The sequence below is a fragment of the Chiroxiphia lanceolata genome, chromosome 26 (genome assembly GCF_009829145.1).
Source record: "Chiroxiphia lanceolata isolate bChiLan1 chromosome 26, bChiLan1.pri, whole genome shotgun sequence".
Lineage (NCBI taxonomy): Eukaryota > Metazoa > Chordata > Aves > Passeriformes > Pipridae > Chiroxiphia > Chiroxiphia lanceolata.
In genome coordinates, this window is record NC_045662.1 from 6,315,602 (window position 1) to 6,331,630 (window position 16,029).

The 16,029-nt window shown below is 53.5% G+C and overlaps 1 protein-coding gene and 1 long non-coding RNA gene across 2 annotated transcripts in view; one reads left to right on the top strand and one right to left on the bottom strand.

The window, feature by feature from the left end:
* Nucleotides 1–134: 134 nt before the first annotated feature.
* LOC116798672 lies at nt 135–4,237 on the bottom strand. The gene is made up of 2 exons (XR_004360923.1): nt 4,105–4,237; nt 135–546 (listed from the first exon to the last, which is right to left on the bottom strand). It is a non-coding gene; the product is annotated as an uncharacterized LOC116798672 (long non-coding RNA).
* A 2,361-nt stretch (nt 4,238–6,598) lies between these two features.
* LOC116798566 (histone acetyltransferase KAT7-like) overlaps nt 6,599–16,029 on the top strand; it is an 11,714-nt gene continuing 2,283 nt past the window's right edge. The window contains 12 exon segments of the mRNA XM_032711067.1: nt 6,599–6,861; nt 8,664–8,811; nt 10,482–10,506; nt 10,508–10,656; nt 10,806–11,045; nt 11,948–12,030; nt 12,259–12,348; nt 12,941–13,039; nt 13,208–13,318; nt 13,957–14,148; nt 14,407–14,491; nt 15,282–15,421. Coding sequence (XP_032566958.1) covers nt 6,847–6,861; nt 8,664–8,811; nt 10,482–10,506; nt 10,508–10,656; nt 10,806–11,045; nt 11,948–12,030; nt 12,259–12,348; nt 12,941–13,039; nt 13,208–13,318; nt 13,957–14,148; nt 14,407–14,491; nt 15,282–15,421 — 1,377 coding nt within the window. The 5' untranslated portion in view covers nt 6,599–6,846.

The following is a 16,029-nucleotide window of genomic DNA, read 5'->3' on the forward strand; positions in this document are numbered from 1 at the left end:
CTCCAAACTGTGGAGTAAAAAAATGCCTGCCTGTCTGCCTCCCACTCTATCCCCAAGAGCCACGGCTGAGTTTCACTGCTGGACAGTTTCTGCACTCCAATGTTTGGAGATGAAAACTCTAAAGAGCAGCAAGATAAATAAAACTGCAGTTTATTAAAAGAGCCTCAGAGATTATTCACCAGCCCAGCCAAGCTATTTCACAGTCTGGTCATGCCTGCAGTGAAAACAGTGGGAGTTTTGGGAACAGACACAAGCCCTGCTAAGAGTAAGGAGACATTATGAAATGGAGCTTTTCCCTAAGTCATGGCAAGGCAGGAAGCCTCTCCTACCGGTGTGAATCATCCAGAAAGCAGGAGAGCACTTCAAAGCAATCACCCCTGTCCACTGCCAGCCCTGGAACAGGGCATGGAAAGGGACACAGGGAGAGGAATCACTCAGTTATCCCCAAAGCAATTTAAAGCAGGAGCTGCAGCTCCAATCAAACCTGTTCCCTACCTGCTGCATCCTCCTCCTCCTCCTCCCACTGCTGGGACCCCACAGCTGCTCCTGGAAAACACACACAGCAGGGACAGAGGGATTATCCTCTTTAGGATCCCTCCCTCACACACAGAAGTTTGATTCCCAGTTTTCTTTGTGATTCCCAGTTTTATGAGTGCTGATGGTGCTGGGGGAACCCCCTGCCCAAGGGGCAGGAGCTGGGACTGGAGTGTTCACCAGGAATTGGGATGTACACTGGGAGATCCCACCTGGCTCATCCTAAGGGATGAACTTGTCTCTCCTCCCACGCACAAAGACATGGATTCAGGAATTAACCAACATCAGAGACTCAGGAGGATTTCCCAGAGTAACAGGGGCTGAAAAAATCAGATGCAAAACATGTAATAAAGGAAGAGTATCTTGCTTAGGAGAGGGTGTTAAAGGAAGCTTTATGTTTTCAGGAGAGGCAGAGCCCCTGGTTTCCCAGTTTGCAGCAATTAAAGCTCCAGTTCATGCACCAGCTCCTGCCTGGCAGCTCCCACAGCTCTGCCTCCCTCTCCTCCTCTGAATTCAGTGGGAGAAAGTACCAAAAACGTGCTACAGAAACAAAAACTTCACAGAGGGGCTGGATTTGGCACCAAAAATATTATCCCCTTACAGGTCTGAGGCAACTCCAAGACAAACTCCCCTCCCAGAAGTGCTGCTGAGCTCTTCCAGAACGTGGAATTGCAGCTTTGGGAAGCACAGGTAACTCTGACTGTGGGTAACAACTGGCCCAGTGTAATTAGGAACAAACGCAGAGGCTGAAGGAAATCACCTACTTGGCTCACCCTGGAGCTCAGGGAGCCAGGAGTTCATATGGGAAGGAGCTTTTCTTTGCCATGAATAATTAGAAAAGCAGGAGTTTCAAAGGAAATCAGCAGTTCCAGCTGGCACAGCAGCCAAGGAACAGCCATTTTGCAGCACTTTCTAACAGGACACGAGTCCCACAGAGCACCAAGAGTGCTCACCCCAAGCTTTAATTATGTTTGCTCCAACTAAGATAATGTTTTTTTCCTAATTAGAGGCATAAACAGGGTTTTTCCCCCCCCCCTCTAATTAGAGGTATAAAGGCCACTGATCACATCCCACAATTAAGTGGTGTAAAAGCCACAGCTCCCATTTTGTGATGTCTCCCATTCTCCAGCCAGCCCACAGTGACAACCTGCCCTCAGTTTGGTGGCTCTTTGGCTCCCTCAGCACTAAGGCTCAGAGCTCAGCGGGCTCCCAGGACCCTAAGGGAAGGAGGAAGCTGCCAGTGGGATGGATATTTGATCCTGGAGCGTGTCAGGCCATCCCAACAGTCACTCCATGGACCAAACTGCTTGGATTTCCTCTCCAAATGTTTTGCCCAGCTCTGGCTCCTATTTCCACCTTACTCTTTATCCTAAGGCTCCTTATTCCCCTGACCTTTGCTGCTCCTCCAAACACACTCCACCCTCCAGTCTGGGGTGACAGTTGCTTCTCTGTTCCCTTCCTCTGATTTTCACTTTGGATCCAAACAGGCACATCCCTAAATTATCCCTCCCCCACAGTGATTAGGGATCACTCTTTAATCAGCAAAGATAAATTCTCTGTACTCACATAGACCTGTTTTTAACACCCCACAACCTCTTCCTGTGTCCAAGGCGTTCCTGCCAGCTGGAAGCTGAGCTCCAAAGGCTGGGAATGGTCGCCCAGAGTCGGATGGAGAAGAGCTGCCCATGGAAAGTGCCAAAAGGGATCAGGTTCCACCTTCCCTTCCCACTTCAGGGTCCTCCTGGGTGACAAATGTTTCCTACACCTGGGAGGGTTTGTGTCACCGGGCTGGGCAACGTGAGCAGAGTTCTCCTTCAGGAGCAGATTGGGTTGACTGGGAAGCAAGGAATTAACTCCAGTGCCAGGCAGCTGGAGAGCTCTGCCTAGACTGGAAGGAATGTATTAAAGGAGCAGACCACAAATCCAAAAAAATAACCCATTTTGGCAGGGACAGGGCGAGGGTGGCACAAAAATATCCCGCCTATCAATAGGCTTTATTCCTGCCAGGGCAAAATGTGCTTTTATTGGAGCTGTTTAATAATTAGATTATCCTATGAGACCCAGGGGACGGAGGGGACCAGGAAGTGGGGCCATAATCAGCTGGAACCAAGTGAAAAACCTCTGCTTTCAGCAAAAATCAGCCTGGATATTTTCCTTTTTTTTCCATCACAATTTAAAAGAGGAAAGATGTAGGCCAGGCTGGGCTGACCTTGCTCCTGATGCCAGGAAACACAGGCTCCACTTTGTGTCTGCTGCCAAAGCCCCAGGGAAGAGCCCGGGGATTCCGCTCGGGCCCGGGGATTCCGCTCGGGACCACGGATTCTGCTCGGGACCACGGATTCTGCTCGGGACCACGGATTCCGCTCGGGACCACGGATTCCGCTCGGGACCACGGATTCTGCTCGGGACCACGGATTCCGCTCGGGACCACGGATTCCGCTCGGGACCACGGATTCCGCTCGGGACCACGGATTCTGCTCGGGACCACGGATTCTGCTCGGGACCACAGATTCCGCTCGGGACCACGGATTCTGCTCGGGACCACGGATTCTGCTCGGGACCACGGATTCCGCTCGGGACCACGGATTCTGCTCGGGACCACGGATTCCGCTCGGGACCACGGATTCTGCTCGGGACCACGGATTCCGCTCGGGACCACGGATTCCGCTCGGGACCACGGATTCCGCTCGGGACCACGGATTCCGCTCGGGACCACGGATTCCGCTCGGGACCACGGATTCCGCTCGGGACCACGGATTCCGCTCGGGACCACGGATTCCGCTCGGGACCACGGATTCTGCTCGGGCCCGGGGAACACCCCAAGCCACCCACCCACAGCTGGTGCTGTCTGCAGACCTGCAGGGCCAGGATTCCCCACTCAGGAATTTGTTTAGGCTCAGCTCAGTGTCCACTCAGCTCTAAAATAAAATAAACCCACCCCTCCCTCCAAACTCATCCTCCTGATGTGCTGCAGCTCAGTAATAGTTTTCTTTAATGCAAAAGTAGAAAATACAAAGTCATTCTGCAGATGAAGCCCCGTTTCAGCAGCACAGAGTGTGGACTAAATACATTTGCTGCTCTTGGGCTGGTTTCTGAAGTGTCCCAAGGCCACTGGAGAGTTTTATGCAGAAGGGAAGAGTCAAAAATTTGGGTCAGGCTTGTTGCTGGTCCAGGCTCCACAGAATTCCCACTGCATTAAATCCTGGGCCTTGCAGCTCCTTCCTTTGGCTCCAAATCTGCACTGCCCTGTTTGCACATCACTCGCTGCACCAGGCCAGGAACTAAGTTCAGGCTGGTGACACAACAATTCAGGCTCCAGCCCTGCTCAGACCCAGCCTAACACGGATCAGGCTCTGCCCAAAAACCCAGCCAGCAAACAGCAGCCATTCCCAGTTATCCCCCAGGAAAAGTGCCCTTCTGGGAATAACCCAGCCCAGAGACATCAAACTGGACCAGGAACTCCTCAGTCTTCCCCAGAGATCCCTGGTGCTGCTCTGTCACCTGCACCTAAAGCCAGGCATTAAAATGATCAACCAGGAACCAAAGCAGAGGGAACCCACCTCTACTCACCTTCTGAAGATGGGGGAGTGAAAGCAGCAGCTACCCTGGATCTTCACATCTGGATATTTCCAGCTCTCCAGCTCCATCCCAACCTTTGGGTAACTCAACTCCCCAGAGCTGGGCTGAGATGGCACCTAAAAAACAAGTGAGATTTATTAAAATATAGCAATTCAGGTAATTTTTATGATGTGTTTTCATTCTATAGGGCTTCTCTCAGTTGCTTTAAATACACTTCAGTAAATTCACCCTGCAGGAAGAGATCACAGCAAACAACACACAGAGTTACAGGGAATTATTCTAATTTATAAACATCATTTATAAAGCGACTGAGAAACCTCAGGGACTTTACAAATGTTTATTCTGCTTCCTAACAATTCCTTATTTATATCACCACTAACAGAAGTGATGGCAGCTCACTCCCTGCCAGGTCTCCAGAGCAAGTGAGGCCTGGAAAGGTTTCAGATCCCATGAGATCTTCAGGACCAAAAGATCTCTGATGAACCAGTGGCAATCTGGCACCTGCCTATATTTAAATAAAAGAGGATTTAAGAACCAAAATCACTTTTGTGTCATTTTAAGATGAAACTCCATCAGATTTGCCAAACTTGGGGCGTCCTGTGCAGGGCCAGCAGTTGGACTTTATGATCCCTGTGGGTCCCTTCCAGCACAGGGATGTTTTGTGGCCCTACTCTTCTAAACTTTCTGGTTTAGCCTCAAAAAAATCCTACTTAAAATATTCTGAGAGTTTAAAAAAGTCTGTTTTAAGAACATCATTAAGAGGAGCTCAAACCCCAGGGGATCCCGGTGAGCAGCAGCTGCACCAGCTCTGCATCCTGCAGAAACTGCTCCCAAATTTCATTCCCTTCATCCACTGACATCTAGTGGTGGTGGCACCGTGGCAGAACCTCCAGCTGCTCCAGTTCCCCTTCCCTTTGTGCCTTTCCCAAGACAGACCTGCAGTTTCACCTCCAACAATTCCCAAGAAGGTTGGAAGGACCTCAAAGCTCATCCCCTTCCACCCCCTGCCGGGGGCACCTTCCATTGGATCAGGCTAGTTAGAAATTAGGCAGAATTCCTGCATTTATGGTTTTTTTTCAGTAGATTTGCAAATGAGTTCCCTGAAATGACCAGACTGGAGCTGTTCACACTCCCATTGTTCTCCTGGGCTCGACTTTAGAGCTGATTTGCAGCCAATGCTTCACATACCACCCAAGTGCTCCCCAGTTCCTCCCTGCTGGGATAAGAGCCGAGGGATTTCATCCCTTCTCCAGGTTTGCCCTTCAGCATTTCACAGGAGGCTGACACACCTACGAGAAATGACAACCTAGAGTGAGAAAAGCAGCATCGCTTACACGACTAAGGATGACAAACCCTCCTGAGGATTAGGGGATTAAGCCTTGAGAAATTCATAATTCCTAAAGATAACCACAGCTGGAAAGAAATCATGTGTTTGACTAAATATCCTTTTTCTTTTTTTTTTCCCCAAGTCTTTACATAAAGCAATTTATTGTGGTTGACACACAGTGTTGTCACGTTAAAACACGAGTCCAGAGGAGGTGATGGAGCAATTCTGCTCTGGAGCCAGGCTGGGAGAGCTGGGGGGTTCACATGGAGAAGGATCCAGGGAGACCTGAGAGCCCCTTCCAGGGCCTAAAGGGGCTCCAGGAGAGCTGGAGAGGGACTGGGGACAAGGAATGGAGGGACAGGACAAGGGGAACGGGTTTAAACCTGAAAGAGAGTAGGATTAGATGGGACATTGGGAAGGAATTCCTCCCTGCGAGGGTGGTGAGGGCTGGGATGGGTTTCCCAGAGAAGCTGTGCCTGCCCCATCCCTGGAAGTGTCCAAGGGCATGTTGGAGCAACCTGGGACAGTGGAAGGTGTCCCCGGGTGGAACTGGGTCTGTAAGGTCCCTCCCAACCCAAATCATTCCATGATTCTCCACAATTACTGACAAGTGAACTCGCCCCTCAGCCCGGCCCAGCCAGAGCCGCCACACGGCTCCTCAGAGACACCCGAGACAGAACCACACCGGCAAACCCCACCAAAATCTCCCCCGCGCCAACAATTTGAGAGCAGGAAGCTCAATTAACGACAATTAACGATAATCCACCTCCCCCCGCGCGCCGCGGCCCCGCCCCAGCGCCCAGGCCCGGAACAGGCCCGTCCCTGAGGGGAGGCGGTGACAGGGCCGGGAACCCAACCGCTCCCCGCCCTCACCGCAGGGCCTTCCCCCCCCGCCCGGCCCCGGCAGCCCCGGGACTCACCGCCCTCCTCCGACCCTCGCCTCGCGGCCCCTCAGCCCGGCCCGGCCCCGCCGCTCCGCCTGCCCGAACCCAACATGGCGCCCCCCGGCAACACCGCCCGCCCCGCGCCGCGCCGGCTTCACGCCCTCACTCAAAATAGCCGCCGCCACTGCGCCCCGCGCCAAGAGCGCCCGGCCCGGATCAAAGATGGCGGCGCGCGGCTTCACTGCCGGCGGCGTCACGGTGATGCTTTGCCCGGCTCCAAGATGGCTCGCGGTCACGTGACGAGGGGTGTGGGCCGCGTCCCGGCGGAAACGTGAGGGACCGAGCAGGGAACGGCAGCTGGAAGCGGCGGGAGCGGGGCTGGCGCCGCCGGAGCAGACGTGCCGCAGGGCGGGAGACACGGCTGTCACCACGGAGCCCGCGAGCGCTAACACGGCGGCGGCCACCGCCGCCTCGCGGGCCGCGGGCGCCGGGGACCAGGCGAGCTCGCTGCCCCCGCCCAGGATGCAGCGCAGGAAGGTGAGCGCGGCCGGGGAGCGGGAGAGGCGGCTGGTGGGGGGTACCGACGAGCTTGGACCGCAGCTTTCTACCCTTCCCCAGCCCCTCCGCTGCCTCTCACGGGCACAAAACTGGGGGGAAAATAGCGGCCTTGAGCCCCCTGCGCCCGCCTCCCGCGCTCGCTGATTGGCTCCCGCACGGGCACGCCGCGCGCTGATTGGCCGCCTTGCCTGTCACTTATCGCCCCCAACGGCCACCGCTCCCCCACCTCCGCGCTGGCAGCGGGTTCCGCCCTTTGACGCTTCCGATTGGGCAGGCCGCCGTAGAGCTGGTCGCGTATTGGTTGGGCTGCAGTGCGGGGCTTGCCGCTGATTGGACTTCGCGGCTGTCAATCCGCCCCCAACGGTCACCTCCCCGCGCGTGCCCTGTCCCCCCTCCCATATCTAACTCCGCCCGCCCGGTTGATGTTGCCGTGGGAGCAAGCGTCGCGCTGATAGGCCGGCTCTACCGTCAGTCACGCGCGGCTGGCCCCGCCTTTTACGCTTCTTCGAGCCGCCACTGGCGGGTTCCCCCTTTCGCCCCTCCCGCTCGCGCTGCGATTGGCTGAGGCTGGAAGGGCTCCGCTGGGTGCAAAACAAAGCGGCGCGGGGGCCGCGCTCCCGCCACCGGCGCGAGGCCTCCCCCCCTCCCCTCATGGCGGCCGCCCTCCCCCGCTCTCCTCACAGCGCCCGCCATCGCCGTCCCCTCACGGCTGTGCCCCCACAGGAGTCCCGCCGGGGATTCCACCGTACCTTGAACGACATTCTGGTTGTCCCCTCAGCGCGTCGTGGTTTAAACCCAGGTGGAAATTAAGCACCGCGCTGCCGCTCCCCCCTTCCCCTCAGTGTTTACCATCCAGCTTCTAGGTTCATATAAAAGCAGTTTGATAATAAAAACGAAGTAAAGTAAAATAATAGTGGTAAATAATAATAAAAAGGGGCAGCTTGAGGGACAAGATGAGCTGGACGCAGCACATGGAATAATCTGGGTTGGAAAGGAGCCACCAGGATGATCCAGCCCAACTCCTGGCCCTGCCCAGGACACCCCAACCCTTCCAGCTGAGGTGTCTGGGATGAGGTGGGAACCTTCCCCATGGGGGAAAAATAGATCATGGAGTCCCAGGTTGGAAAAGACCTCCAAGATCATCGAGTCCAACCTGTGACCCAACACCATTTTTTGCTTTAATAAAACCCCGTGCTCCTTGGGGATCAGTTTGCAAGAAGCTTCTTATTATTAAAGGCGCTGACGCTGCATATTTATTAAACCAATACATTTTTAGTTGAATTTACCTATCTAACGTCTCTTCCCACCCCTGGAAGTGTCCCAGCCGGGTCGGACGGGGCTTGGAGCAGCCTGGGATAGCTGAAGGTGTCCCTGGGATAGCTGAAGGTGTCCCTGGGATAGCTGAAGGTGTCCCTGGGATAGCTGAAGGTGTCCCTGGGATAGCTGAAGGTGTCCCTGGGTTAGCTGAAGGTGTCCCTGGGATAATTGAAGGTGTCCCTGGGATAGCTGAAGGTGTCCCTGGGATAGCTGAAGGTGTCCCTGGGATAGCTGAAGGTGTCCCTGGGATAGCTGAAGGTGTCCCTGGGTTAGCTGAAGGTGTCCCTGGGATAGCTGAAGGTGTCCCTGGGATAGCTGAAGGTGTCCCTGCCCGTGGCAGAGGGGTGGGAGCGGATGAGCTTTAAGCTCCTTCCAACCCAACCCATCCCGCGATCCCGTGAAATATTCCCTGCCATATCCAAGCCGAGGTGCTCCCTGCTGACGTGTGGGCTGTGCCGTTGCAGAGGAACGCGGGCAGCAGCTCGGATGGGACGGAGGACTCCGATTTTTCCACGGATCCCGAGCACACGGACAGCTCGGAGAGCGACGGCACGTCCCGGCGATCCGCCCGCGTGACGCGCTCCTCGGCCAGGCTCAGCCAGAGCTCCCAAGGTAAAGGTTCTCCTTCAAAAACCCAAAAGACATTCAGCCTCTTCAGCAAAGAAAAAAAAAGGCTCAGTGCACTCTGTGTTGTTTAGAACCTAAACGTGTAGGATTTAAACATAAACAGGAATTTATATTCATTTTTTTGGCTGTTATTAGCACAACAATAAGCACCTTTACATGCACATATTGTACAGATGGGGTTGTATAATCTAAAGGTGATGGAACCCAAAACATGAGTGTCCTCTGTTCCAAAGATAAAGCTGGCAAATTGTTAAGGGAAGGAGGAGTCAAACCCCATAATTCCACTGCCAGCTCTGCCTCATTTTTCTGAGAACTCTAAAAATCTCTTTTCCATTCCTTTGGTGCTGGAGCCAAGCGAGGGAGAGGGGGTTTAGTGGTGAAAGTTGGGTTTATTTCCTTTATTTGTTTGTTTGGGGGGAGATGTATTTTTGTGCTGTGCTGCCCCTGCTGTGCGACAGACGTTACCAAATATTGGCAGTTATTTTGTGTGCTCCTACTTTGGCACCCAGGCTGTAAAAGGAGACATGCAATGAGTCCACCTCCTCTTTTTTTAGTGTTAGTGTGGGCAGTTTTTGGCTGTTAGTTCATGTGTTGCCATCTGGCATCACGGGGAGGAAATGACAGCAGATAAAAACTCATTTCCATTGCTCCTTTTAGACACTTTGATTGAAAAAAAAAGTGGTTTGTGACAAATTTTATTGCAGATAAGACATACATGTGTGTGATCATGTATTAGATCTTAAAAAGGAGAGGGAAGGTGTGTGTGGAATATCTGTGATATTCCTGGGTTAGGACAGCATTATTTTAATGCAAAATAATTGTTTTATATATATTCCCTGCCTGCTGCAGGGGTTGGAACTGGATGAGCTTTAAGGTCCCTTCCAACCCAAACCATTCCATGATTCTTATGGGCAGGGTAGGATCACAAACCCACACACAAATCCAAATCCCAGATCAGCTACAAATCCACATCAAATCCGGGTCCCAAATCCAGGTCCACAGCGGAAGCTTTTCCCAAGGCTTATCTAAACACTGATAGTTCTTATCTAAACTAACGGATCTTCAGCTTTCCAAAGGGAGCTGGTTGATAATTACTGGTTAATTAAGTGATTAAATCCCGAGAAAGCTGATGTAATTCCGGACTGCTCAGTGTGGGTCCCAGAGATTTTATCTGGAAGGCCAGAGCGTGGTGAAAGTGGCAGGATGGAACTCTGCTCTTCCAGAGGTCTTCCTCCTCCTCCTCCTCTGGGGCAGGCTGTGGGGCCAGGCAGGATTTGGGGGCCTGGCAGGGTGTGGAGACCTGGCAGGGTTTGGGGGCCTGGCAGGGTGTGGGGCCGGGCAGGGTTTGGGGACCGGGCAGGGTTTGGGGACCGGGCAGGGTTTGGGCCGGGTAGGGTGTGAGGCCGGGCAGGATTTGGGGCCAGGCAGGGTTTGGGGCCAGGCAGGGTTTGGGAGCCGGGCAGGGTGTGGGGCCGGGCAGGATTTGGGGGCTAGGCAGGCTGTGGGACCGGGTAGGGTGTGGGGCCAGGTAGGTGTGGGGCTGGGCAGGATTTGGGGGCCAGGCAGGGTGTGGGGGGCGGGTGGCTGGGGCAGGGTTTGCCTCTGGGCAGTCCCTGCTGGTTCTGGGGTGTAATTCCGCCGTTCCCTGGGCTCAGACTCCAGCCCGGTGCGGAACCCGCCGTTCCGGGGCGGAGGAGCCGGTGTACTCGACGCGCAGGGTGACCCGCAGCCAGCAGCAGCCCGCCCCCGTCACCCCCAAGAAGTACCCGCTGCGCCAGACCCGCTCCTCCGGCTCCGAGACAGAGCAGGTGGTGGATTTCTCGGACAGAGGTGGGTGCTGGGGAGAGCTCTGGGAAAAACCCTCCCCCAGGTATCCCCAGGGCTGGGGTTGGAGCAGCTCTGGGCTCCCTGTGTGTCTTTAAAAGCCTTTTCCCGGATTTGTGACATCCGTGTCCTTCGTTATCCGTGTCCTTCTCCAGACACTAAGAACGCAGCGGATCACGATGAGTCCCCGCCTCGCACTCCCACCGGGAACGCCCCTTCCTCGGAGTCGGACATCGACATCTCCAGCCCCAACGTGTCCCACGACGAGAGCATTGCCAAGGACATGTCCATGAAGGATTCCGGGAGCGACCTCTCCCACCGGCCCAAGCGCCGCCGCTTCCACGAGAGCTACAACTTCAACATGAAGTGTCCCACTCCTGGCTGTAACTCCTTAGGTAATTCCTACCTGGAGTGTCCCACTCCTGGCTGTAACTCCTTAGGTAATTCCTGCCTGGAGTGTCCCACTCCTGGCTGTAACTCCTTAGGTAATTCCTGCCTGGAGTGTCCCACTCCTGGCTGTAACTCCTTAGGTAATTCCTGCCTGGAGTGTCCCACTCCTGGCTGTAACTCCTTAGGTAATTCCTACCTGGAGTGTCCCACTCCTGGCTGTAACTCCTTAGGTAATTCCTGCCTGGAGTGTCCCACTCCTGGCTGTAACTCCTTAGGTAATTCCTACCTGGAGTGTCCCACTCCTGGCTGTAACTCCTTAGGTAATTCCTACCTGGAGTGTCCCACTCCTGGCTGTAACTCCTTAGGTAATTCCAACACAAACTGTCCCACTCCTGGTTTTGACTCTTCAGGTAATTCCAGCTCCAGGATCGATCCATTGGGCTTTGCATTCCTGCCGTGGTATTATTCCAAGTTGAGTTATACACCCTAAAAACCGTGGAGTTCATTAGGAGCAGGAATATTAAGGAGAAGTGGGATATGAAGCCTAAATGCAGGTGTATCTGCAGGGCTATTCCTGGAGGTGTTTTCTGCCTAGGAGTGATGGGGAATGACAGGATAAGGACCAAAATAGGAGGATGAGCCCAGGTGTGGGAGGAAAACGCAGAGTCTTGCAGGCAGGGAACTGATTTTTGCCAGAAATAGATTTCAGCCCCAAATTCCTGCTCCACCATACCTGGCTGCTTGCAGGGAGGGCAGCCTGAGAAAGGTTTTCCTTCCTTTTGCCACAAAGCAGGAAGTTTGCTCCTTCCATCCCACTGAGCCTGCTCGTGTGGGGGATCTGGGAGAGCTTTGAAACCTCTTCTTGATTATTTCTTACGAGTTGGGTTGTTTTTGTGCCCCTCTGCAGGACACCTGACCGGGAAGCACGAGAGACACTTCTCCATCTCGGGGTGCCCACTGTACCACAACCTCTCAGCAGATGAGTGCAAGGTGAGTGTCTGGCCTTGTTTTACCTTCTGGGGGATTTGTAGGACAAAAATGCCAAGGTTCAGAATTTTTGAACGGGAAGCAGAGCTGACACAGTGGACACAAAGCTGCTGTCTTTGGCCGTGAGGGAGCAGCATTTGTGTCTCAAACCCAGTTCAGAACATTCACCTGGAAGAGGAGAGGGATGACAAGAGTTTGCTGCAGCACTGACAGGTGAATTTTGGGTTCCAGGTGCGAGCCCAGAGCCGGGATAAGCAGATTGAGGAGCGGATGTTGGCCCACAGGCAGGATGACAACAACAGACACGCCACCAGGCACCAGGTAAAACTGGGAAAACCTCAGCTCCCGCTTCCCAGGATCCGTGGGTTTAACCTGACCTCCCTTCTCCACATCTGTCAGCTGTTGTCACCTCCAGTGTGTTTCAGCAAAGGCAGTTCCTTGTCCCCCTTCAGTGAGGCTGGAGCAGCCAGGGAGAGCAGCTCTGTCATACCAGAGGAGGCTGCAGCGTCCTCAGGAGGAGCTTTGATGTGCAGGATGAAAGAATTCCTGCAGAACTGTAAACTGCAGTTTGACTCTGACTAAACACAAAAGAACCAAACCAGGGGAATTACATTTTTCAGCTCCTGAGTGTTGGATTTGAGTCAAGATGAGTCAGCTCTGAGCTCTTCCCATGATTAAACATTCCATGAGGAGTGCTCCCTGTCTTGTGGGGCTGAGGTGCTCTGGCAAAGGCTGTGGTAGGAAGACAAATATCTTGCTTTACATACCTGTGTTGGGCCCTGTCATTAACAGAGGATTTGGTTCAGAGGCAGCAAACCCCATGAGATGAGAGCCAGGACACAGGTCCTTGGGGTGGGAATGGGAATGTTTGGAGTGGATGGAGCAGTGAAAGACCCCACCTCTGGTTTTTCAGGCCCCCACAGAGAGGCAGCTGCGATACAAGGAGAAGGTGGCTGAGCTCAGGAAGAAGAGGAACTCAGGACTGAGCAAGGAGCAAAAGGAAAAATACATGGTAAAAGCACTAACTTTGAATATTCCTCCTTCCCCCCGGTCTGGAACAAAACCACTGAGCAGGAGTTTGGCTTTCCCAGTCATCCTGCAGCATTCCCAGCCAAAAAAGCTGCAAGATCCCACAGCTTGGTAGCAGCCTGGCAGCAGAAGTGTTGTTTGGTTGTTCCAGGAGCACAGGCAGACCTATGGCAACACCAGGGAACCTCTCCTGGAAAACCTGACCAGTGAGTACGACCTGGAGCTGTTCCGGAGGGCGCAGGCACGGGCATCCGAGGACCTGGTGAGACTGAGCTCCCAGCAAATACACCTCACATTTGTGGGAATGTGGAAGTTTCTGGGGTTTGTGGTACTTGTGCAGAGAAATGTGAGTTTTTAGAGCAGCTGCAGCCCAGCCAGGTCAGCACAGTGACACCAGGACAGCGTTTCAGTGCCGCTCATCCTGAGGCACTTCCTGCTGGAAGCACAGCTGGAGCTGAGTGCTGCAGGCAGGAATGCTGCAGTGCCACTCCACAGGTGTTTTTGGGGAAAGAGTAGGAACCTTCCCCTGCTGGAAGGGGGGCTGAGGGCTGGTGGCAACAGAAGCCACCTTGGCAGTGGCCAGTGACTGAAATGGAGCTCAAAACCTTGTGTTGCTGAAGCTCCTGAGGCGCTTCCCAAAGCCTTATTCCACCTCCAGAGAGGAACCAAAAGAGCCTTTGATCCTTTCCATTTACAGCTGTGTATCCGAGGCAGAGCATTAGGCTGTGTCCTATCCCTGTGGATCAGGATGCACACCCATGACAAGGATTTATCATCCATGACAAGACATCCACACCGAGACATGGGCTCAGAGGACTTGAATGACGTGATTTCCCTGAGGAAAACAGGTCCCTTTTCTTCTGTGCCTGCTTTTGATTTGGTTTTTTTTCCCCTTCCCAGGAGAAGCTGAGGCTGCAGGGGCAGATCACCGAGGGCAGCAACATGATTAAAACCATTGCTTTTGGTCGTTACGAGCTGGACACGTGGTACCACTCCCCCTACCCCGAGGAGTACGCTCGGCTGGGCCGCCTCTACATGTGTGAGTTCTGCCTCAAGTACATGAAGAGCCAGACAATCCTGCGTAGGCACATGGTAAGGGCCAGGCCAGAGCTCCTTCCTTGAGTTTCAAGTCTGATTTTAGCTTGTAAAAGATTTAAACCGTGGCTGGTGGAGCTCAGTTGCTGTGGGAGGTGAGAAGGCTGTGGGTTTCCTGGTCTGTCAGCAGCTGCTGTAACTGTTTCTGTGCTTACAACAGGAGCAGCACCCTAATTTTGTCCTTCAAAGAGTAGTGACAGCCTAATTTTGTCCTTCAGACAGTAGTGACACCCTGATTTTGCTTTCCTGGCACAGGCAAAGTGTGTTGGAAACATCCCCGGGGGAGATCTACCGCAAGGGCTCCATCTCCGTGTTCGAAGTGGATGGGAAGAAGAAAAAGGTAACAGGCTGGGACCCTCAGGAGTGTGGAGACAAGCTTTAAAATACAGCAGGCACTGCTCTTCCTGCAAGGGAACCAGGGTGCCCCTGGCCCTCTCTCCCCCAGTCTCAGGAGGGAGTCTGGGCTGTCCATTCTTTAGGAGTTTTGCTGCATTTTCACTGTGGTTGTTCCTCAGCCCTGTTGTGCCTCAGCAGTTCCATCTGCTTGGAGATGGGGGTGGAAATCCCTTTCTGAAAGTCAGTGGGGAGATTTCTGTGCTTGGCCTCCCTCAGCAGATTGTTCCTGCCCATCTCCCATTCCATGGGAATACTCAGTCAAATTTGGGTGAGGGTGGGAAGCAGCCTGACTGACTGGGGGTGACCCCCTTAGCCCTGCCCTGAATGGATCTCAAACTGCAGACTCAGCACCTCACTTGTGCCCTATCCAGTTTTGTCCAGCCTCGAAGGTTTCAGAGAAAGGGACAAAAAAGCAAATCCCAGAGGCTGGAAGCTGGGAGGAGGCTTTCCTAGTTGCCAGAGATGATTTTGGAGGATTGACACAGTAGAGAGACCCAACCTCTGCTCCCCTTCTCTGAGGGGGTGATGCTTTGGGCATTCAGGATCACAAACATCCACTCCCACTGGAAGCCAAGCTTTCCAAATGCCATCCCAAAGGGAATTGTCTCCTGGCCCAGCTGCTCTGTCATTTCTCAGATGGTTCAGGACTTTCTCATTACTTCCCATGTACAGTTTTATCTACACTTGGGATATTTTACTGGAATAAAACATGTATCCTGCTCCTTTGCCTCTAGATCTACTGCCAAAACTTGTGTCTGCTGGCAAAACTCTTCCTGGACCAAAAACACTGTATTATGATGTGGAACCCTTCCTCTTCTATGTCATGACAGAAGCTGACAACACTGGCTGTCACCTGATAGGATATTTCTCCAAGGTGAGTGGAAAACACACACACCTTCATTACCCACCTCACCAAAATGAGGTTTAGGACCCCAGTTACCAGCACTGAATCCAACCCCCTGAGTTTTTGCAGTCTCAGGGTTTGCTGTGGTGATGTCATGCAATGCACTTGTTCAGATACTTCAGCCAGAGAAATTCCATAGGTAGGAGAGTGCTCTGCCAAATTAAACTGTGTGGGTGAAGTCACCTGAGTCAGAAGTGAATAAAGAGCTAAAAATAAATGCTCTGAAATAAAACCTGCAGGATCTGATCCCATCCCTGGGAGTGTCCAAGGCCAGGTTGGAGCACCCTGGGCGTGGAAGGTGTCCCTGCCCACGGCAGGGGTGGCCCTGGAGGGGCTTTAAGGTCCCTTCCCACCCAACCCATTCCATGATTCCATGAGTCTACAGCTCCATGACCCAGGAGTTTGAAGCCATCTCAGGATTAAAACTGTGCAGCAAACACCCAGTTTAATGACTGGTACAGTCAGACACCTGACCAGGCTGGTGGCAGAAGGGGATCACGTTCCTGGCTGTCAGGCAGGTTCTGCTGCTGTCCCTTTCCCTGATGTTGGACCAGTCGCTTGGGCTTGTTGGGATTATG